This window comes from Pangasianodon hypophthalmus, chromosome 11 (genome assembly GCF_027358585.1).
Source record: "Pangasianodon hypophthalmus isolate fPanHyp1 chromosome 11, fPanHyp1.pri, whole genome shotgun sequence".
Classification (NCBI taxonomy): Eukaryota; Metazoa; Chordata; class Actinopteri; order Siluriformes; family Pangasiidae; genus Pangasianodon; species Pangasianodon hypophthalmus.
In genome coordinates, this window is record NC_069720.1 from 4,794,065 (window position 1) to 4,817,357 (window position 23,293).

General features: G+C 40.2%; 1 protein-coding gene across 10 annotated transcripts in view; it reads right to left on the reverse strand.

The window, feature by feature from the left end:
* The window catches only part of neo1a (neogenin 1a), a 126,480-nt gene that overhangs the window by 38,209 nt on the left and 64,978 nt on the right, over window positions 1–23,293 (reverse strand). For all 10 annotated transcript variants that reach the window (XM_053238061.1, XM_053238060.1, XM_053238057.1 and 7 more), the window contains exons 3-5: window positions 17,845–18,120; window positions 14,770–14,920; window positions 4,201–4,337 (exon numbers count right to left, since the gene is read on the reverse strand). In XM_053238061.1, coding sequence (XP_053094036.1) covers window positions 4,201–4,337; window positions 14,770–14,920; window positions 17,845–18,120 — 564 coding nt within the window. The remainder of the gene's footprint in view (window positions 1–4,200; window positions 4,338–14,769; window positions 14,921–17,844; window positions 18,121–23,293) is intronic.

The following is a 23,293-nucleotide window of genomic DNA, read 5'->3' on the forward strand; positions in this document are numbered from 1 at the left end:
ACATACACACTACGTACTATGCCGGAGAGCAGCTTCACACTACTGCAGGAGCATGAACGCTAATGCAGCAAGCGGACCGTGCTGAGCGGACCATGCTGAGCTTAAATTACAGTAAGCAGAGTGTCGGGAAAGTGTAAATACGACGATTAATAACCACGCACTACTTACCATGAAGAAAAAAGTGGCAGCAAAGGAATTCATTTACATTATTTAAATAAGGGACACCTCCTCTGATACAGTGAAAAACAGAAATACTAGGCTATACATTCCAGAAACTGAGTGGAGACGGACAACATAATACTTCAGTAACAGTAAGGATATCATTCTCCATGGCTTTCTGGAATTTACCTCATCTTCACATTCTTTCAAGTATTCATCAATATTATTATATAAAAGCTCTGAACTGGAGCAAAAACTACACAAAATTAATCATGAAATTATTCAATAAATTAATGGTTAGAGAGAGAGAGAGCTTTGACTGGATTGGTATGAGGAGTCAAGGAACAGAACAGAAGAAACGTTTGCTAATTAGAGCTTCATTACCCTCGTGCTAAAGAATGAATTGTCCTAAATCTTCTCAATAACATTTGTACTTTGCTTTTCCTATCCGTCCTGTCTACTACAGTGAACCATTATTTGTTGGCCATTTGCTTCACATGCTGGTTTGGTACGTTACATTACGTTTATGCTAAGACGGGAGATGTTTGCAGATTTGCAGATCCAAGGGTGTCAACTTCTACAACTTAGTCACAGCATTTGCGATTTTTGACCCCCTGCTACATCAATAATGGAAGACACCTGAAAATGACACTTTTCTGCTTTTTCAGCTAAAGCAGCTCTCAAAGTGTGGTCACAACAATTTTTTGCCTCGCTGTTTCCTTACTGTTACATCAGTAAATTAATAAATAAAAATATATCCACCTTGTACACCAACATTAACTCGCTTTTTTTTGTGGTAAAGTATCATTTTTCTCTCCCTGCTAAGATGATCTTGTTAGCAATGTTAGCATCTCTGTAAATCTCACAAGGATCTCATCATGACACAAACAGAGCCCTTGTTGGTCCCTTCACTAAAGATTTTCTTGAGAAGTAGCGACATGGCAAGGCTAAAATGATGAACAGCTTTCAATGCGTCCTCCTGTAGGCTGATGAGGTCTGCACACTCAACCTGCTGAACAGCACTTGTCACACACTGCTGGTTCCACGCTCCCACCGCCTCCACACCGGACAGATGGTCTGTCCAACATGAGCACCACTCAAATCTCTGACATCTGACGCTTCTTCATCCACAGCAATACGGGGTGGAAAAATACACAGTAAAAGGCTCAGCACTTCCTGTGCACACACTCTCAGAAACAAAAGCCAGGGTGTGTTTGCAGAAGACACTTGCGCACCATCAGGTCATGTTTAAATTAGTAACAAAAGCCCATGATGAGCCAAGATAGCCGAATGCTGAATAACATATATATCGCAGGAAACCATATTGGGACTTAACTTGCCAGGATATTGATAGAGTATTATATAGTCATATCACCCAGTCTTACAACAGGAATAAAAATAATCAAAATGGATACAGAATTGCTTCATAACCTATGAAAGAAGCTTTAACAAAAGCACAGATTTACTCAGACAGTCTCAGATAGCCACAGAAGCCCTCATCATTGTCACAATTCCCGTAGCCTCCTTGTGTGTGCCGGACCTCAGCTTCTGACATCAGCTCTGTCGACATCAAACAGTGGCCTGGAGGTAGAGGCCAATCATTTGCAGTATGCTAACTCAGAGGCAGGTGATGAAAGTTTAATAAGACACCAGACTTGTAACACATGAACTGCTATAAGCCCTGAAACACACACACACACACAGACACCCTTGTATTACATAGCACGCAAACACCTACATGCATTCCCACACATGTTAGAACACATTCAAACATATTCTGGCTAACATATGTGGACTTATTACTGCTTACAGGTCACACGCTCACACATACAGTCCCAACAGTGCAACCACAAGGCCTGGAAATAAAGAGACTTCGAGCTCCACCGCGCACCAATCATACAGCACCGTAATTAAAACCTACTGTGTCCTCTGGCCCAATTTATTGTCTTGCCAACTCCAATAAAGCAAGAGGCAATGCAGTTACACTGGAGCTCGCTCCCCTTTCACTGAGGCCTCAAGCTGTTGCTCTTGTCTTTAACCTCAGCCTCAGTGGAGCTGGCAAGAAAACACATATACTTAATGAGTAAAGCGTCCATCAGACACTCTCCGAGCTACTAAGTAACAAGACATCAGCTGCTGGAAGATTTTTGGTTCTCTGTACCTACATATGGCAGCTGTCACGAACTGCAAAATCCAAAACAACCCTGTTTTTTTTTTTTTGTTTTTTTTTAAGAAGAGAAGAAAAAAATGTTGAGTTTAACTAATTATCGAAAATTACAATTTGTTTCAATTAAAGTTTTTATTTAACCTGTCAGCACAACAAATTGCTCAAAGGGCACAGGGTCAGCTTTCAATTCATGTAAAGTAAATTAACTGATCAAAAGGGAAATTTCTTGTGACAGCACAAACATATTCAAAAGAAACAAGCCACACGGTACATACTAAAGAGCACTCAAAGAAAATCAGCTGGACATCATGTGGGAAAAAGCTGTTTTGAAAGCGCCTTTCTGTTTCCTCTGTACAGAAACAGAGAGAGCCGTCAATCCTGCTATGCAGCTGGCTAGAGGACTTCATTACCACAAAGGCTTTTTTTGGGATTGTTCGGCCCAGTGGAAGCCTCTTGCACTGGTTCCAACGCTTCTGAAAGAAAGCCCATGAGAGAAGCTCATCTCTGTGGCTCTGGGGAATGGCAAGTAAAATGGTGAGTTAAAAAAAAAAACTAAGGAAAGGGGGACTGGAAAGCTTAAGCCTTGGCGCAGTACCACTCTGCCATGTTGTGAATTGTGAGCAGGGCCCTTGCACTGGTGCATCCACACAATGACTTTCCCACCCACACAGCCGCCAAGCTCTCCGTCTCTTTCATCCACTCGTCACACCCAGAATCGCACTGTGTATTTGCATGAAGTGTGAAGCACAGGAAAGATCTGGGTTCTACGCCATTTCCCTGATTTCACACCCGCCTTGTGCCTCCTTGTACACCCTTCATCCTTGACACAATGCATTCGTGGGCTTTACAGACGCCTTCCTTTGTGTCATTCTCGCTCCCATGTCACGGCAATTCGAGCTATTAGTCTCAGTTCTATACCTGTTTATGTAAACATGGCCAAAGCGTGCTGCAAGCATACAATCCAATTACACAACAATGTCATTTAGAAAGCACACACGGGCTTAGGATAGAGCAGCTGAATGTTCTGCAGACAACCATTCACTCAAAAGCCTTTTTTTTCCCTTAAATTGCGTTCAACTTAATAGCCAGTATTGATTCTTTGTAAAGTTATGAGCATGAAAGAATTGATCTCAAGTTGTTGGCTGCCACTTCGAAAATGGTGGCAAGAATATTTAGTATTATCTCTGATGAGGGATTCGCAAGCTTGGGGTCAGTTTTATTACTACATGCATGATTTTACACTCTCGTTATCCTTTACATAAAAAACGATAAAAAAAATCAATTCAGTTTTCATTATGACCTTTCGTAATGTTTCAGTGTTACACTACATTAGGCTATAAAACCAAAAAAATTTAATCTGATTTACTTGCATCCTTCACATAGCTTAGATAATGTTCAAGAGAACAGATAATACATAATAACTTGGATAGAAGTTCTATTTGGACTAAATCTGAATAAAAAAGATAATCTGGGAACTAATATGACAATATTATCTGAAATTAATTACTGCACACCAGTATCCATACAATGTAGCTCAATTACACTTAAATTATCAACAGGTTTAGGAGAAACATCAGAAACTGATGACATAAATTCAGCAACCACACAGACCCAAAAACCATCAATACTCATTTGTAGGTAGCTTTTGTGAATCCCCTGAGAAATTTGCCAATACAATGTGGATCATACAAGGGAGCGTTGTTGTGGCAGAGCAGCTGAGCAATTAATCTATCTCAATCCATTCAAGTCACCACCTCAAACCATGTGTGACTCTGTTGAACATGCAATCAACAGATTAGCACTTTAATGGCCATCTACATCACACTACATGCAGCAGTATTTAAGCATTACACTACATGTAGCTTTGGTGTTACCTTGTACTGTGAGCTCAGCCCGGGCTTCAATGGAGTCGTTTGCATTGTCCGCGAGGCAGCTGTATATCCCACCATCCTCTTCGGTCAAGTTAAAGATCTGTAGACTGCCCCCGCCAAGCAGCTCAAAGCGGTTGTCACTGCAGAGAGGAAAGGAAAGAGGAAAGAAGCTGATCAATACTCCTACTGAAGAGCTTACATTCAACAAACAGCAGCAGCAGGAGCTTCCTGAGTACAATAACTAAAGTATCACTCCAGCTTCAATAAGGTTAATGCTGTTAAATTCTATTAAACACAGTCACAGAGGTGTGCATCAGAAGAAATATAGATGAACCTGGCATGATATTAAATTGAATGCTACCAGAAGCAAATTTCTTTTTTTGCATTCCCACCGCCTTTTCCCTATTTTACTGACCAATCAGACCGAGTTGTGAGTAGCGGAAATATCTGTGGGAGTGGGAGCGGGTGGGTGTGGTCAAACTATCAGTGGGAGTGGGTGGGTTTGGTCAAAGAGGTGGGCATGGTTAGAGTATCTGCAAGAGTGGAAAGGTGCCATTAAAAGTGTCTGCACGAGCAAGTGGGCCTGCTCAGAGAACCTGCTGGAGTGGGAGGGTGTGGTCAAACAGCAACAGCTCTATTTTGGAACTGTTTGTCCCAAGCATGGAGTTGAACTGAACAATGCATATGGGAGTCCTGTTATGCAAAAAAAAAAAAAAAAAAAAAAAGCTTCATCAAGTTGTCCATAATTGCAACTGGAATGGATATGCATGAGGTTGGGAAAGGAAATAAATGGCTATGCCAGCACAAAGCATTTTTTTTTTTTTACATTAGAAACACTGCCCAGGCTTTGATACACCGATGACGTCTTCGCTTTTTCTTTTAACCTCCTCTGCATATGTGGAATGGGGGGGTGGGGTTTGACTGCACTGACTGAAGAGCACACTGGGATGGAGAAGAAATCGATAGGCTGAAGGAGAACAGCTGATGAGACAGCCAGAATGAGCGACAGGATGAGCAAGAAAGAGCGACAGTGAGAGACAGTCTGGAGGGGAGAGACAGGAAGAGATAGACAGAAATAGAGAGAGTGACACAAATAGCAAGGGAGGGAGAGAGAGAGAGAGCGAGAGCGAGAGCGAGAGAGAGAGAGAGAGAGAGAGAGAGAGAAGGCTAGTCTCTTGCAGTGTTAACATGAAGATGCAGAGACAGCAGTTCTTTTGCTTAACCTGATCCACCAGCTATTGATTGACTCAAATCCCAAGGCCACTAATACTACCGTTCTCCTAGTATGCACAGAGCACCTCTTCACCATCCACACATCTCTCTCTGACCTGGACCATCTGCTGTGCTCAGGGTATATGAATCCAACACTCGTATTGGGGTTCTGATTACACAGACAGGAACACACTCCAGTGTACCAGGTGCTCCATCTTGATCGACTGTAGTTAAAGAATATTAACATGCTTTCAGGTAGCGCCTCACAGTTCTTTCGCAAATCAGGATGAGGTACCATTAGGCAAAAGATCCAGAATAATGACTGTTGGGGACATACACAGAAATGAAGTATAGCAAAGCTTGGCTCTGATATAACTAGCATTGCAATAAGTTCTTTAGGAAGTGAGCAGCTCAAATACTACCTCCCCAAGAGAGCCATTGGTCAGCTCTGGCACTCACCCACAAACCCACAGGAGAGAGTCCAATGCTTCTCATAAAGGGGGCCTTTGTCCTTCTGGTTTGGGCCAAACCAAACACACAGGCCATACTGCCAAGCACAAGACCACAGAACATTCCTTTGTATCCTCTGGTCATACTTTTTTAGGCAATGATGTAATTATTTACAGAAAGAAGTAAGAGCCGCAGAACATCAGAGCCTCAATGCATGAGGTTTCTTGTGGTCTATAGTCGCAAGATCCAGCACAAAGCTCATGAAAATGATGCCTGACTGCACAGTCTGAGGGGCTCCATAATTCTGATGTATTTATAATTGTATAAACTCAAAGTGTATTCTGTCTGGTTAACACAAAAGATCGTTGAAATGAAAATCAGCAGACGAGGTGACTTACATCTGGTAGCACATTTACCAGAGGTAGTGTTGGCGTTTGAGGCAGGGGAAAATTAATCATTTAAAAATGCATTACACAAAGCTTGTCCCCCGACAAAGACCTTTTAATTAGTTGCAAATTTTCAGTGTCACTTATCTCCCACTCAGCCACAGTAACAGGCTTGAAGCTAAGCTAGGGACTGGGGAGCTCTGGTGATAAGTTAACACTGATGACAAATAAAATTCTTCTATAGACAATGAGGACTCATAAGCGTGCTATTCTTCTGTCAAATCTTGGTCTTGGTTCTGCACTGGTATTGCGAGAAGTACCAGTATCTTTACCTCAAGTAGCCTTAAATAATCTAGAACAAACATGGTTGAGTTGCTGATGAAAAGTGGACTACCAGATACTACCACTTTGATCATACATCCATTGGGATTGATCCAACATTGCCCTGGTGAAGACAAGCTGTGATTGCAGCCTCAGAACTCAAGCTGAAAAGACAAGAGCCACCATCAAGTAACGGCTGGTTATTGCCAGCCAGTAGGCTATAAACCATCATCCCTGGGTGTCCAGTTCAATGTTTTATCCTGCAGAACACACAAAATAGTTCCTTTGATGATATACCCTATTGGGAAGAAATAGGAGATATGTAGAAAAATCAATATGGAGAGAAGTCCAATGTTAAGAATGAGAATATTTGTTTTTACTTTGCTTGGCTGTAGGACCCCTGGAAGGCACTGTGTAAATTTGTGTACCACGCTCTATTTGTTTTGTCAGGAATTCTGCTGGCAAACCGATATTTTGATTAGATCATTACGATACAGCCCAAAGCCACAACCTGTGTAATATGCAGACATTAGAGATCTAAGACAAAGAGACAGACAAGGCTGGAGGTAGACCAGCTGCTCAGTGCGTGGAGAGGCCAGTGACGAAAGATAGGAAGGACGAAAGGGGAAAATATAGAACAAGAATGGTCCACACACAGGTTACATCCTCTACTTGCTTACTCATGGCCCAAATTCCCCATATAGAGGTCAAGAATGTTTTTTTGTTAAAGTGTAGTGATGCACTGGCATTTACTGAATTATCCATTAACAGCAGCTGCATGTTTATTAACATGGACTTGTCCAGTGTTCTGTGCCAACCATCAATGCTTATCTCTCACAAGTTATCCCTCTCTATATTTATTCCAAGCCTACCATTATCTTCCGTGGTGCGTCAGCCAGTGAGTCACCCTGGACCTCATTTTAGCTTGGCTGATGGCGAAGGATTCAGGACTTTTGGTGTAATTCCATGGTCAATAAAAACATGCTTGGGTTAGAAAACAAAAATTTTCCCAGCATACATTACAGAAGACCAGGGCATTCTGGCTCAACTTTCAGGCACTGCTCTAATACCGAAGCCATAAATTACCCAGGCAGAAGGAATGAACCGGGAACAGCAGACGCTCACTGTTAATCTTGTAATAATACCGACACTGCACAAAAAAGCAGCAGAAATTATAGCCCATTAACATTGATAAGCAGTTCTCCCAATGCCACTCTCGCAGTCATTTGGCCCCTCCTTCGTGTAGGACAGCGGCGAATGTACGGTGATTGACCCCAAATTGGATTTTAAATGGTGTTCCAGAGAACAAGCAGAGAAGAGTGGCAGTCACAAAAAGAGTGAGGGAGTGAAAGACAGGGATAGCAGCCATCAGTATTCTGATGTCGTGCACGGACACGCAGTTCAGGCAGCCAGCTCAAGTCAAACTATCACCAGGTCTGTGCTGCAAAAACTCACCCCAGTCTTTTAGATCTCACTTCTAAAGGGGCACAGCTATGCTACATCAACTACGCAAACACTGCCCTGCTTCTGAGCTGAGCTGTGTCAACACAATAAACATCATGACATTAAAACATGCGACTTAGGCTAGAAAGAGGGAAGACAATCTGAGGCATGAGGGATGATTTACATGCAGTGTCAGCCCTGTTGGCCATACATTATTCATCCGCATTATTGAAGGCAGATGATTCTATTCAACCCCAGTCAAATGCTTTTCTACCTTGTGGCTGAATCAGTGACTCAGACTTTTTAGCAGTCATTGTCTGTGAAATGCAGTACTTCATAATCTCTTATTCTTTTTTTAGCGCTTAAATAAACTGTCAAAGGAGGCCACATTCAAACCAACAGGAAGATGAAATATAGACAATGTGTGCTCCTATTTACCCACACCACCAGTGGTCATTAAACCTAACACTTCAAATTGGTCCTTCAGCTTTTTGTCTCTCTGGACAAAACCCTTAAAGGATTTCCCTTTCAAGCACAGCTTCAAGTAGAATAACTTTAGAAAGTGGCCATTCAAAGAACAACTGCAGAACAATCTTCAAGGTTCTTGCCCTTTCTTTGTGAAAAATTCCGAACTTTTTAAAGATGGATATTTTTTTTCCTTTCCAAGAATAGTTTTCTTGCTAAAAGTCACCGTATAATAAAACATGGAATGTTTACAGATAATAGATTTAGAACCAGGATCTAAGTTAATACAACAAAAGTACAAGTTTTTTTTTTTTTTTTTTTAAATTATTGCCCACTTAAGTGCTTCAATTAGTGTTTGGGACTCAGACACAGTCTTCATCTTCAAGGCCAGGCTGAAAACCTATTTGTTTAATGTAGCCTTTTGTTAATAGCTTTTCCTTTATGCAAAGGTGCAGATCTGGGGGCTTATGGGCATAGAGAGTTTTGGTACAGAGTTTTGGGATGTTTGGATGCTGTCGCCCCGCACTCTCATACATTCCCTCAGGTCCCAGCAGGACCTCATGGCTGTGTTACCTTCTGGCTCTCTCTTTTAGTCACGCTCTCTTTGAGTCCCTACTTGCACTCTGCGCACAATGTGTACATCTTCTTAAACCATTAAAGGACAAATGCATACGAATTAATTTGTATTTTCTCTCTCTCTCCCTCCACCCTCTCTCTGTGTTGAGCCAAACATGCTACTCGTGCTGCCTGATGAGATGCCTGTCCTGCAGACCTGCCTGAGCCAACTGATGTCCTACAACTTGGGGCTTCCTTCACCTGAAAATCACTCTGAGGATGGCCCCACATCGATAGCCTAAAGTTTGCTGTGAGATTGCTACGGACAGATGCTCTTTCTTGGATAGCCTGAAACTACAATTAAAAAGTCCCAATCATTGAACAGTGGATAACTTCACTCTGATACTCCAGACTTCAAGTTAAATCTGTAATAATCTCAAAAATGACCCTGATACTTTCAGCACACATAGCACTGCATGACTCTAGAGTATACAGCTGTGGATGAGTAAGTACTCATAATTGCACTGGTGTCACCCAGAAGAAGATGGGTTCCCTTTTCAGTCTGGCTTCTCTCAAGGTTTCTTCCTCATGTCACCTCGGGGAGTTTTTCCTTGCCAGCATTGCCTTGCCTTGCCTTGTTCATTTAAATATATATCTGGATTTCTGTAAAGCTGCTTTCTGACATGTCCGTTGTTAAAATCCCTATATAAATAAAACAGAATTAAACTGAATTGAATTGCTTAGTATCCAAATGTCCATACATAGCACTCATGACTTATGAGTCTTAAGTCACAGGTAAAAATTAAGAATTGCAATTGCAGCTAAATGCTACTCAAAACAAAAATGTCAAATATGCCTCTTTTTTCAAATATGCCTCTTTCGCAGTAGAAAGGATAACGGCACTTGACGACACATTTTCCTGATCCTTCAACAGTCTGTCTGAAGTGGCGGAGTCACACTTTAGATAGAAGGCAATTTTCAGATCCACTCACTCACCTGCAGCCAGCATGGAGGCATACACTTTCATCTTTATCCCCTATACTTTCATCTGCTTCCTCTGCCTCTCCGAATCCCTCGTTTAGCACCTCTAATCCCCGTAACACATTCAATCACACTTCTGTCTCCAAAGATGCGGAGGCAGACATCAGTGTGAGCTGCAACAATCACTCGCTGTCATCAGTGTGAGGCAGAAACAGAATGTCAACATGAATTTTCAAAATCAATATGCTGTTTATTGAAGAAAGGCATAATGCCCTTTTATCTTAGTGAGTGCATCGAGAGGATGGCAAGCCCCAATTCTGCATTCTTACTAGAAAGTTACAAGTCATTGATGTAGCTTATATTGTGTATCTCGTCGGAGTGTAATGACTATTAATGTAGCCTTATTAAATGTTTTTCAAGATGTGGCTAGTGCAGATTTTTTATTCCATGTATGCAGATTTCCTAATTTGTCCATAAAAGGGGTGACAAAATCTTTGGTTAACGCCCAAGCATTTTTTCCCCCATTTTCACCCCAATTTGGCCATTTGCCAATTCCCTCTAGCTAGCCCTACCCTATTGTACAACAGCTGCCAATATATATATATGTGTGTGTGTGTGTGTTTGTGTGTGTGTGTGTGTGTATATATGTAAAAATGTCATATATGTACATATCACATATATATATCTGCTGTTGGCTAGTGGTGCTGCGATTGACAGGGGAGAGATTGCATGTCATCCCTCCCACCCAGAAAGCATGGCTAATTTTGCTCTATAGAATAATGGCCACAGATTGCAGTAATATTGTACGGACTCAAACTGTCAATATCCCAAAGATAATGCAAACGCTTTTTGGTTGTGCCACTCGAAAGCCCCATCAGGATTTCTTAGTTTTGAGGTGATAATAGACAAAATAGGAGTATAATTAACACACCTTATTTTTGCTATAGAAATTTTTTAAATACAAATACTATTATTAGAACCTGGGATTGAGCATGTTAAACACAGTGTTTAATTACTAAAGTCAATCATTCTCATTTGCACAGAATTGACAAAATCTCAAAGTGAGGCTTCACACAAACAACGTTACTAAGTTCATACAAAATAAATGGTTAATTGGTGTTGTTCATAATTTTTTTTAAAGGCACCATCAAATAACTTTTCATTCAATATTAAATTAACATTATATACATTAACATTAAATATTTTTACATTAGGGATAATCAGACTATTAGAGTTCATTAGAAAGTACTAAGGATTGATACAAACAATATTACTACAGCAGATATACCAGATATCACCACAAGTCACAAGCCACTTTTATTACTGGTGTTCTCTCTGTACTCTACAATGTAACCAGGTCTACTTCCACAACTGCTGCTCTCTCTTGTTTTGCACTAAAATGTAAATATCTACACATACACATGTGCCGTGAATGTCTATAGTGTACATATTGTATTTTATTTTATTGTATTTTATTTTATTTAACTTTTTTTAATTACTTGTCTTGTTATGTTGGTGTCTCACACCATGCGTCTGAGGGAAACGAAATTTCAATCCTCTGTGTGTCCTGTACATATAGCAGAATTTGCAATAAAGTTTGACTTTGACAATGGTGAATTCAGGACTCTAAGTATTCTTGCTAAATAAGCAGCATTTTTTATGTAATGTTGTTTTCCCAAGACAAAGCCTGTCCTATTTGTTAGACAGCATAAGATGGCTGTCTTTTCAGGCTCATTATTGTGGAGAAATCTGAATCAGTGCATGTGTCCTACTGGGAAAAGTATTCCCTTTGCAGGGAAAAAAAGTTCCATGAGAAACATGATAACCAAGAATATTGGTCCAGTTCAGACTTTTTAGTAAATGTACTATAAATAAATATAGTAATACTGTACACAATAATAAAAGCTTTTGCAGTTATGGTTACATAAAAATAAAAATGAATGAAAAATATTTTTAAATTGCTACCAGTGACAATCAAAAGACAACCAATTAGTCCATTCGGTCACAGTCTCCTTGCACCCTGCCAATTACCCCAAGCCATTCACATCGATTTCAAATCCTACCTCCACTGTTCTATAATCATCACACATGTACGAGGGAGTCTTCTGTTTTTTTTCCTCTAATCAACTTTGTGAAGCCACAGGCATGTCTGCTGGTGAAATTATCTCCAGTGCCTCCTGTTCTACAAGCACATTTGTTAATTAATGAATAAGCTGGTAGATGTGTACACCGTGGGGATACTGACAATCACTGCAATGAATACTGTAATTATATGTTGCAGTATTAGTCACAACACAGTTAAAAGCAGGGTTATTAATTATCCCCTCAACTGTCAGTCAAGAGTCTGAAACTGAGATACTGCTGTATGCAAACTGGTGGTCATAAGTGCTATAAGATCTGAGGTGATTTTATGATGCCTCCCACCATCGTAAAAACACCGAGACTTGTTTTGTCACACAGATTCAATACTGCAACTACCCAAGTCTAGTCTGGATACCTGCAGGAATATGCAAATTCAAATTTAATGCCTCACTGAGACATGTTAATGTCTAGACATGAGTCTGAGGTTTACCACCGTGGTGCTGTGGAACCAAAGCTATCAAGCAGAATAAAATACTAGGTTTGTTGTTAGCATTATTAGGAAATAAGAAAAGAACACCTGTAAAATTTGCATTTTCCTACTCCTTCCTCTAATAGGGGTCTTTTTAGTTAATGGTTGTTAATAAGCTGGCTTTTACATCCATATTTCCATTTTCATTCACACTCTCTGAGCTCACAAAGACCAAACAGACATCACAGAAGAATCTGCATGAGGAAACCAGGCGATGTTTTCCCAATCTCCAACCGTCTAGTTTCAGTGTGCAGTGTGCTTGTTTGTTAATTGCTTTTTGTTAAATATTAATAAACATTATTTGTGCTTTGGTATGTGGTACATTTCAGGTCTCCAGGCAAGCGTGCTTATGAATTCTTCACAAGGAGGACAAGGATGTTAACTTTCTCAGGCTTAAGCTGAGAGAGTGATTATAGTCCCCGTCGATACTTGGCTCCTCTTCATATAGATTTATTTCAGCTGTATCTCACTGCTCTTCATTGGCATAGACCTGTATCTTTTTTTTTTTTTTTTTTTTAGCTGCCCAACGATTTTCCTGTTGGAGGAGATTCTAGCCTTATTGACGCACATTTCTGGATTTGTATAAATTGCCAATTTAACCCACTACAGAGGTACCAGGGTTTATGTTTTGAGTATAAAATATCCTGTGGCAAACTGCAAACCTACATCAGCTGTACAAAGATGTGCGTATGTAGTTAATTAGTTAGTGATTACTTTTTGTTACTTGATTTACGTATTTATGGTGATATTCTGTTTGCTGTTATGGGAACATGATGTCTACGTAGTCATGGCAATATTCTGTTTACGTAGTTATAGTGATGATATATTTATGGAGTTGTTGTGTTGATTCTGTCTATATTCTGTTACGTAGTTATGCCAGTATTCTGTATACGTAGTTATAGTGATGATATATTTATGTAGTCATGGTGATCCTGTCTATATTCTGTTTTTACGTCATTATGATGATATTTTGTTTTACATAATGATGACATGATTCTGTTTACATGATTATTGCAATATTTTGTTTATGTGGTAATGACAATATTTAATTTGGTATATACAAAGAAATTAAAATAATGTACACAAAAAGGCTAATCTGTGCAAAATTATTTGGATATACAATATCCATTATCAACCCAACAATATTGCTTGCCCACACTTTTACAAGCTACTGGAATCATAACAGTACTAATTTTTTTGTCACCCAAGATAATCACAACTGTCATCATATCCACCATAACAACACCCCTCTTGTGTGACACCACTTAAATCAAGCAGCGTTTCTAGTCTCTGCCAGAATCAACAGTTAAGAATTATACGGTTCCATAAAACCCACTGTTATTACTCAGATACATCACTTTCAAATGCAAGCACGTACTTCTGTTACAAAATTAAACAGACCATGAAAATATTTAAGACCTCTATGAATTCTGTGGATCATATTCCAGATATTTTTAAATGCCTTTTAAGGCTTTAACTTTCATTTTTTCTACTTTTTTTGTACTTCTTAAAGACCTGTGACTGTCCTATGTTAACAGCTTCACAGAAGTGTGTGTGTGTGTGTATGTGTGTGTGTGTGTGTGTGTGTATGTGTTCTCACAAAATAGGATAGTGTCAAATGCACTCACAAAAAAAAAGTATGTACAGTTTTTATTTGAAAAACTAAAAGAGGCAAAATATTTCATTTTGGTTATTGGGTTAAGTTTATGTTTAGGTGTAGGCATAATATTAATCAGTTACAGTAATCACTGTTAATGTAAGGTCCTCCCAGAGATATAAAAACAATTTGTGTGTGTGCGTGTGTGTGCGTGTGTGTGTGTGTATGATGTTCACATTCTGAAAGGCACTAACACCTCTCAGAGCAGGCGCCATCCCTCTAATTATTTACTCTAGCAGCTGGGACAGGCTGCAGCGACGTGCCAAGTCAACAGCAGCGAGCCAGACACACACACAAGACACACACACCAAATCCTCACATGTGTGCTACTGAACGATGAGCTTACTACTGGCGTAGAACGTGTCAGACAGTGAGAATCAATGCTTTGGTGCTATCACCAGTTGTCACTTAACTAGAAGAGATAAAAGATATTCTGCATGTCATCTTTCCCACACCATTCTGGACACAAGAGAACACATTCTTGTGCCTACCTGTCATCGATGACTCTATCGTCTCGCATCCAGCGAACGTAGGCTGCAGGGAATCCGCTCACCACACAGGGGAGCAGTACACTCTCCCCCACCACCCGGGACACAGAGCCTGGCTGCCTGAGGAACTCCAGCTTGCGCACCTCCCATGTTTCTGAGAGGGATAGAAGAAAAGGAGGATCGGTTAAAGTTTGGCCAAGTCCACACTAACGCCCTTTTGGCCTCATTAGTATAGTCAGTCCATTTCCTAAAAGTTTCTGAAACAGAAAACAAGCTGGGCATGCACACTGACCCATGACTTTTATGTCCTTCCCACCATTTCATTTGTTTTAACAAATAATGAATAACACACTTCTGGTTTGCTGTTAGAGGAAAATAATCAACAAAGTCGACCCAAAAGTGTTTTACTCCTCTTATACCAGAACAATCTGCAAACAATCTTCTATTTATTAAAGAATGACATGTCATACTTTTTTATCAATCTACAGCTACATTTAATATTATGGTATTTCCTGTTATCCTTTACATTATGCCATCCATTCCCTCACCAGCCTCCTAATTTCTTCTCTCTTTTGAAGTTAATAAGACGGAGAGAAAAAAAAAAACAAAAAAAAACAAACAAAAAAAAAAGCAGCTTGTCATGTTACTAAGAAAGGTGCTTTCTTGCACGTCCCAGTGTCGCTTATATACTATACAAAGCAACCTAACAAGGAATAACAATATCTAACACAGAACATGGCAGTGCAGTAAAACACAATCATGTCCGTGTTTTCGACAAAAGCTGTTTTCCCTTATCCACATTACAGTGTTAAAGGAGTGTTTTCAGATTTATCCACTTTGCAGAGCGAAGAAGGGTGATGAAGGTGGCCCCGCATGGATAGCCGACTCATCACCGTGGGTTTATTGTGAATGGTATCACACAGACACCCTAAAGATGGCTGTGGATGTTCTCTCTTGAATAGCCTTAAGACACAAATTTTCTTTTCTAAGAACAGTTTACACTCAAGTCTCCGTCACTGAACTCAAGTCGATAACTTGAGATTTATACAAGAAACTTAAACTTGAAACTCTAATGACGCTCATACTCAAGTTCCTTTTAACACATTTAGCACTGCTTGACTTTATAGTGTACAGTTATAGAAGAGAAATGATTTATAACCGCAATATCCGGTATCACGCAGATGAGGTTCCCTTTTGAATCTGGTTCCTCTCAAGGTTGCTTCCTCTTGTCACCTCAGGGATTTTTTCCTTAGGGATAAATTTTATATCTGGATTTTTGTGAAGCTGCTTTGTCTATTGTTGTCTATCGACGTCTATTGTTAAAAGAGCTATACAAATAAAAATGGAATTGAATTAAATAAAACTGAATATGCATTTTCAATTCTACCCGTCTTAGTTTGGAGTAGATTTTGTCGTCCTCTGCTCCAATGATTCTCCAAGTTAGGTTCAAGATGCATAGCCAGGGGAGTCTGTATTTCTTTGAAAATATGCCATTATAGCTAATTAAACCTGGCTTAGTTATTAAAGCCTACAGTAGTTAAAGCTGCAGCTAATATATAAAACGTTTTGAATCCACATTTAAAATTCTGTAACTGGTTTGGTTTCACTGGGTAGAAAGTATGGGAAATAAAAAATCTCACATATTGCCAATAAATAAATGAATACGAAAGTACACACTTTTATTCTATTCTATTTATTCAGTTGGATTATTATATTAAGCTGTATTGTCATCATAAGTGGGTCCATTGAATTTTTGTTTTTCACTGCAAAAAGTTGGAGAACCCCTTCCCTAATCTCATGAGCCAGACTTCATCGTCACTAAACATGGCACTTTAATAGGAAGAGGCCATCCATGTTCGCTCAGAAAAAACAATTCAAACAAAACCAGTGTCTATATCCTGCTCTGAAAAGCTCTCTGAGTCACAGTATTAAAAAGTCTTGTCAGAAACCAGTGAATTAAAGTACAAAAATGATTATGAGGTGTACAAGGATAATAAGTGGGAGGAGCATCTAAGACTGAGGCTGAGACTTCATCGTCCTTAGAATGCAGACGCTCTGGTCTTACCAGATGAAGTGGAGTCCTGAGTGACCAAAGGCTCTTGACCCCTAAAAGAAAAGGCGCTGCTTGACCTCCTGACCTTCAGAAACCTTCATGTTTGAGGTCTTAAACCGCAACATTAGTCTGTGTCTTCTTTCCAGGCCGAGTGCCACGAGTGTGTTTAACTTGGTGGAAACGAAAGCATGCTGTTATCGTATTTTCCGTTGTTGGAGCACGGCTGCATCACGCTGCAATACGCATTCGAGCTCTTGCTACATATATTCTGAGATAACGGCTCTGGGTGACAGCATTTTTTAGCCTGATTTATGTCCTCTCATATCTTACTCAGCTCTCAGAGCTGAAATGCCTCTGTAAATAACACTGCACGCTGAAGATCTGCCACAAAGGAATTTGGCCCTTCTTTTGGTTTAGGATGAATTACGCTGCTCTCTTTGATAACCCCGTAGAGGGCTCACTCCCTGCAGGAAGCTAAACCTTAATCTCTCTCGTTTGCTCTCTGTTTTTATCAACAACTTACTTTTTTGCTCTGGAAAAGGCAAACCGAGCAAACGCAAGGTTTGTTTTGTACTTTTCGTCGATACTTTTCGTCACTTACAATATCTGTCTATGCTTCAACATAACTGAAACATTGTTTTGGGTGGACTACTCTTAAAGAAAAACATGAGTATTCATTCACTCATCTTCTGCTCATCCTGATCAGGGTTGCAGATGGAGCCGAAGACTACACCGGGAACAATGAGGCAGGAATATACCCCTGTTTACTATTTGTATATTTATTGACATTTTCAATGTTTGTGTGGTACATTAAAGCCTAGGAAATAGGTTCCTCAAAAACTATATTAGTGATTTTAAAATGCAAATATTTAAAGATAGGTTGTACTGGGGAGCTGCTTAGCTGGTTGCTGAGGCAAACAAAATTTCCTGTTCTGATTCAAACCATGGCCACTGGAGAACCTTTATATATTTGCTAATATAATCACGTATTACATTGTGCATTGTGCTCGGTTTCTGATCCTTACCAGGCAGGATCTGGAGCTCAGCCTCGTCGCTGTTCTTCGTAGGTCCTGCATTTTCCAGCACACACCGGTACAGACCTGCGTCCACCTCTGTGGCGTTGCTGATGACCAGAGCACCGCTGGGTAATGTGTACACTCTCTGGTCCAATGGCACCGGCTCCTTATCACGTTCCCAGCGAATAAAGCTCACCAAGTCTGCATTGACCTCACAGCTGAGCACCCAGCTCTCCCCGAGATGCACAGAGGCCGCCTCGGGCTGCCCGGAGAAACGAGGTGTACCTACACGGAGAACACGGAGAACTTTAGAGATCATAGAGAAATGAAACAATCACTGCTGAAAAGTAATTAGTCATCATGTACTGATACACCTCTGTAAGACTAGACTCACAGTATTAATTAATGCAACTGAGACTGTTCGTGCTTCTCGCTCTTTCACGTCTGAGTAATTATTTTCCGATCACGTATGGAAACTGATTTAATTCCCAATGGCAAACATTGAATACAGGTTAATTCAATAGATTTTATTACATTATGAATACAGCTGTGGCATTTAATTGTTTTTCCTGGCTTTATTAGAGGAGGACAGCTTGCAGAAACAGTGCTGATGGGCTGATAAATCACCGCTTTCTGTTTTCTCCTACAGAGACACCCAGATTCTACTGCTGATAATGCACTAATACACCAACACCACTCTACGTATACACATCACGAAAAAGATAGTGAGCAGAGACAACTCACTACAATGTGTGTAGTCAATTCTAGAATTCAAAAAAGACTGTACGAACCATTACACATGAAGTGAGAAACTACTCACTTTGCCACTGACAAGAAGCAATTTTCATGAGAATGTCACAGGAGTGTCTTAAAAATATTCAAAAAAATATAAAAAATAAATGTAAACTAAATGTCATCGCTGAAAAAGTTTTATTTTACATTTTTTTCCCCCCATTATCACGGGAAAAACAAAGTATAAATCAATTAATTAATATGAGTTTATTAATGTATTAATTATTAATATGATTTTTTTTTTTTAAATAATACATTAAAAATATATTTTAAAAAACAGCAGGTGTTGCTATCTGGCAGACCGGAGTACAGATGTGAACAAAACATATTACTGAAAAATTAGCAAAAAATACTGTAGCAGAGCAACTCCATATAACTACGCTCAAATATTGTTGATTATGCGTTAATAATTTTTTTCTCATTTTCATAAAGGGTGCCAATAATTCTGGAGTTTTTGTGTGTGGAAGTCTATAGTTTGGCTCTCTGTGCCTTCTGTATTGTAACCTTTAAATTAACTGAAATATAAACCAGACTTATTGTAATATATTACTAAGCTGTAGTTAAAAAAGAAACCTCATGATGTTATGTGCCAACCTTGAGTGGACTATGACACAAATCTGTAATAATTGGGGTAAAAAGCATCTACTTATCATTTGATTTATGGAAAGCTGTGACCATGGAGCCAAATGATTTACATGCGATTGAAAAAAGCAGTCATGAAATGCATAAAGCTGCCCAGAAACTGTCTCACACTGGGCCTCTAAATGGAGCATAGCTATGGAATTTCAAAGAAAGCCTTTAAAATAAAGTCTGAAAGGTGATCTAGCTCCGGCTGGGAACAGAGCCAAGTCTGCAGTCCAGCATCATATGTAGTGCTAGAAAAGTGGTTTTACATAGAACTATGATTTTTGTACTGTGCTGTGGAGATCGTTAGCTCAGATTCGTCAAGGCGGTATGTGAAAGCTGACTTCATCATTCTCCATTATTCCAGCGACAGGAGGAGTGTCAAGCGCCACGGCTAATGTGATTGCCTCTACTTAATCACCATTCACAATCCATTGACAAGATCACTACTTATTATGCATATGATGGGCGCAGATATGTGCAGATTTCTCACTCTTTATGTCCTTTTGTGTTTTTTTCTAGCCCACTATAAGAGAGAGAGAGAGAGAGAGAGAGAGAGAGAGAGATAGACCATATCACCTGGGTTCCTAACTCTCCATGAACAGAGAACGTTTTATGACTTTAATTCCACTCCAGCTGCTCTGGCGCGGATGTGCACAGAGATAAACTCAGCAGAGCGTACTACAGAAGTTTAATCCCTTCATAAACAAAATGCAAAGAGCATCCGTCATATACTAGTCTTGCTTCTCAATATGGATGACTGGATTACTTTCTTTGTTGGAAGAAAGAGGAAAAACTGCCAGACATGGCTTGTTGCACTTCATCATAGTGCACAAGCGTCATTCTTGACTTTTGGAGGCAGTAGGAACACTGAGCCTGCTGTTATTTTCATCCGCTGTGTTTCCTACCGGATGATCCAAGAGAAACATTTACGTGATGATTCCTAACAGTGGTTTGGACGCAGTGTGGGAATGAAGCCTATATCCGGTGATGGACCTCACACGCACCCACACAGCCTGCAAGTCCATGGAAGGTCAACCACACTTCATATAAAGTAATGCTCATAACCACACAAGAAGAGACATCACGCTTGGTCTGTTGACCCCAACACAGATCAGGGTTCGCACACGTACCTTCCCACTTCCCTCTCGGAGAAAGTTCAGTGTGTGTGCATCGACAAAACGATCAGAGATTATTGGCTGGGCACTTGAGTGATTTCAGCGCAGTGGACTGCATTAGAGGCAGCTCACATCGTTGTTTACCAGCAGGACTCCGCAGAGAGAGGCAATCTGCCCCGTCCAATACACATTATTGAGGGAGACTTCTCAGTGAAAAAGACACCACACACACAGTAGCATAGCAAGGACTGGAAGGAGAGTAGGCAGCTGGTTCGAGTCAAGCCTAGATGAATGTTTCATAAAATCCAGATGCAGCATACTTTATTGTCAATCCAGCGACTGTACACGTCCACTTGACTGTTCTCTGAAGAGCTCTGCAGGATCTGATAGGTCATTCTGGCAACTCTGGAGTTTCCAAGCAAAAGTGCATGGGTTCTTTCTGATCTACATCAGCCTCCAAAAGGATGAACTATATAACCGCTTAGGAAAACTTCGCAAAAAAGGTTTTGTCAGATACAGACTACACAGTTTAGAGGTTCCTTGTTAAACTAAATCATAACTCAAAAACAGCACCTATGCTAACCAATTTGCTCTTACAATCACAAAGAGCTGTCTCTATAGTTTGCCCATCAGTGGTTTATTGCTGTTTGAGATTTAATATTTTCTTGAACTTAAGTGATTTGGATTTTTTCGTGACACCATGCAATTGTCTTGTAACTATGACTCTGCTGGATCTATGCAGTGCAGGAAGGGTGTGGTTTACCATGTGGCAGTAATATTGCGTCCATCTACCACACTTTTGATTAGCCAATAGCACAAGCGTAGATATATTCTGAGCAAAGACCTTCTAATCATGATATGATGGAGCGCCACGGTCTTATAGAATCATAAACCATTTAAACCATTTGAAACATGGCTAACCCTTACTAGATAGTTTACTAGTGAGATTGCACAAGCTAGGTAGTTTCAAGTCTACAGTTTATTCGTACATCATTGTAAGCTTTGAAATGCCATTACATAAATATACACAGCACCAAAAATCTTTAATTCCCTAAAACTTGTTTGATGCGGTTTGATATTGTGAACAGCCTTAACCAGGCCTCTAGAAATGCCACAAAAACGCCCACCAGCTGCAAGCAGAGATGGTGGCATACAGCAACAAAATTCACAAGAGGACATGTACCATTAGAGAAAAATATTAGGATATTAGGTCTCAGCCGCCCTGCTGAGCCAGAGCCCATTGGCTATGATCAGCCTCTCCCAGGACTCCCTGTATACTCCTTAACTGGTCGTTTGATGAAGCAGACGGCTATTAAAAAACCTCCAGAATATTTACAGGCGGGTGGCCAAACATCCCCTTCCATTCCGAGGTGGGCTTTTCAGGCACAGAGCCCCATGAGTGTGACTCCGCTGAGCCCGATTTACTGAAGCCGTTAAACTTGGCTATGAGGAGATAAATCTGTGGCTGTGAAGATCCGTGGCAAAAACACAGCAAAGCAAACTCAGAATGGCGAGCTGGAGCTCTGGAAGTTAAAGCTCATAAGATCAGTAAAGGGGGCCTCCAAGCTCCCCTGGGTAAATAAATCCACCTCCTTTCTTTCTCACTCACTAAAATGAGCAGATTATGTTGCCCCCTGCTTACCTTCATGCAATATTCATGACCAGGTTCGAGCAATCTTAATATGGCTTCGGTCCAAATTACAGACGTCTACAAGCTTCACGTCTTATTGTTCTATTAATATAAATGCAAGTGAGGGAAGGACAGCCAACCAGGATGTGACCCAGTTCATAGTCAAATCAGCCTGAGACCTGACCGTCACCTTCCCTACCTGCTGCATATTTCATGAGTCTTACATGCACTGTTGTATATTTTATGGCAGGATACAGGGTTTGCTCTATTAGGAGCTTGAAATGGCATGGTAATAGGCTATTGTGTATTTTCTCATGGCATTATGAACAGAATTGCTCATTCCCTTCAATCCCAGGAAGGTTACAATCAGGTCCCAAGTAATCAGGGCTACAAGATGTGTGATGGCCATCCACTCTTTACAAGTGCTAAAAACACCAGAATGGTCAAGCCCAGTATTCTGCCAAACAAGAAACTCTAACATTAAACCGGCAGCAATGAAATGCATTTACATAACAGCTCGAGTTCTCCTCTCCTTGTTGAAGATGGTGATTTAGTGACTTGTTCAAATGCCCTTTTGTTAGATACTGCTGATGGTGTACGCTGCCCAGTGACAGCTAGAGATCTGAAGAGTGGAGATAACACTGAGCCATACTTCATGATGTTTCAGATACCAGGAACAATGCCTTCGCTGTCTGTTAAATGAGCCAAACTAATCACATACCTTCCTAAAGACTAGGGACATATGTAAATAAACAGAATGGCCACTTTTGTACCTTGCCTGCACAATCTCCTATTCAAGATAGCTCACTAGAATATGGATGAGCCTGCAGTTACAGATCAGAAGCTATATACAAGGAAAGAATTCTACACAGTAATCTTAACATTTATGGCCTTCTCCAATTTAAAAGAAAAATTTCACCATCACCCCGAAGATGCTGTCAGTCACCATTTTGGTGGTGCGGAGATGTAGAAATCAGAAGACAACTATTTAACCATATGCACACCAAATAACTCAATTAGTGGGCTGAAATCCAGGCATATTAACTGGACTTCCAACCTAAAGAAATCAAACAACAGCTTCACGCTGACTCCAGAACCTGGTTTACATGACCACTTAAATAATCAGTTAAATGCAGGAATGTGAAGATCGATTATTACTGTGCTTGTAAAAGCCCTCACTGTTGGTATACACTTAAAATGTATCCGTCTCTCTTAAGAGTTCTTTGGTTAGTTCCTATGGGGAAACCTTTTAAGGTTCTATGTGGATCCTTACAACAAGGGGTTTCCCTTCCTT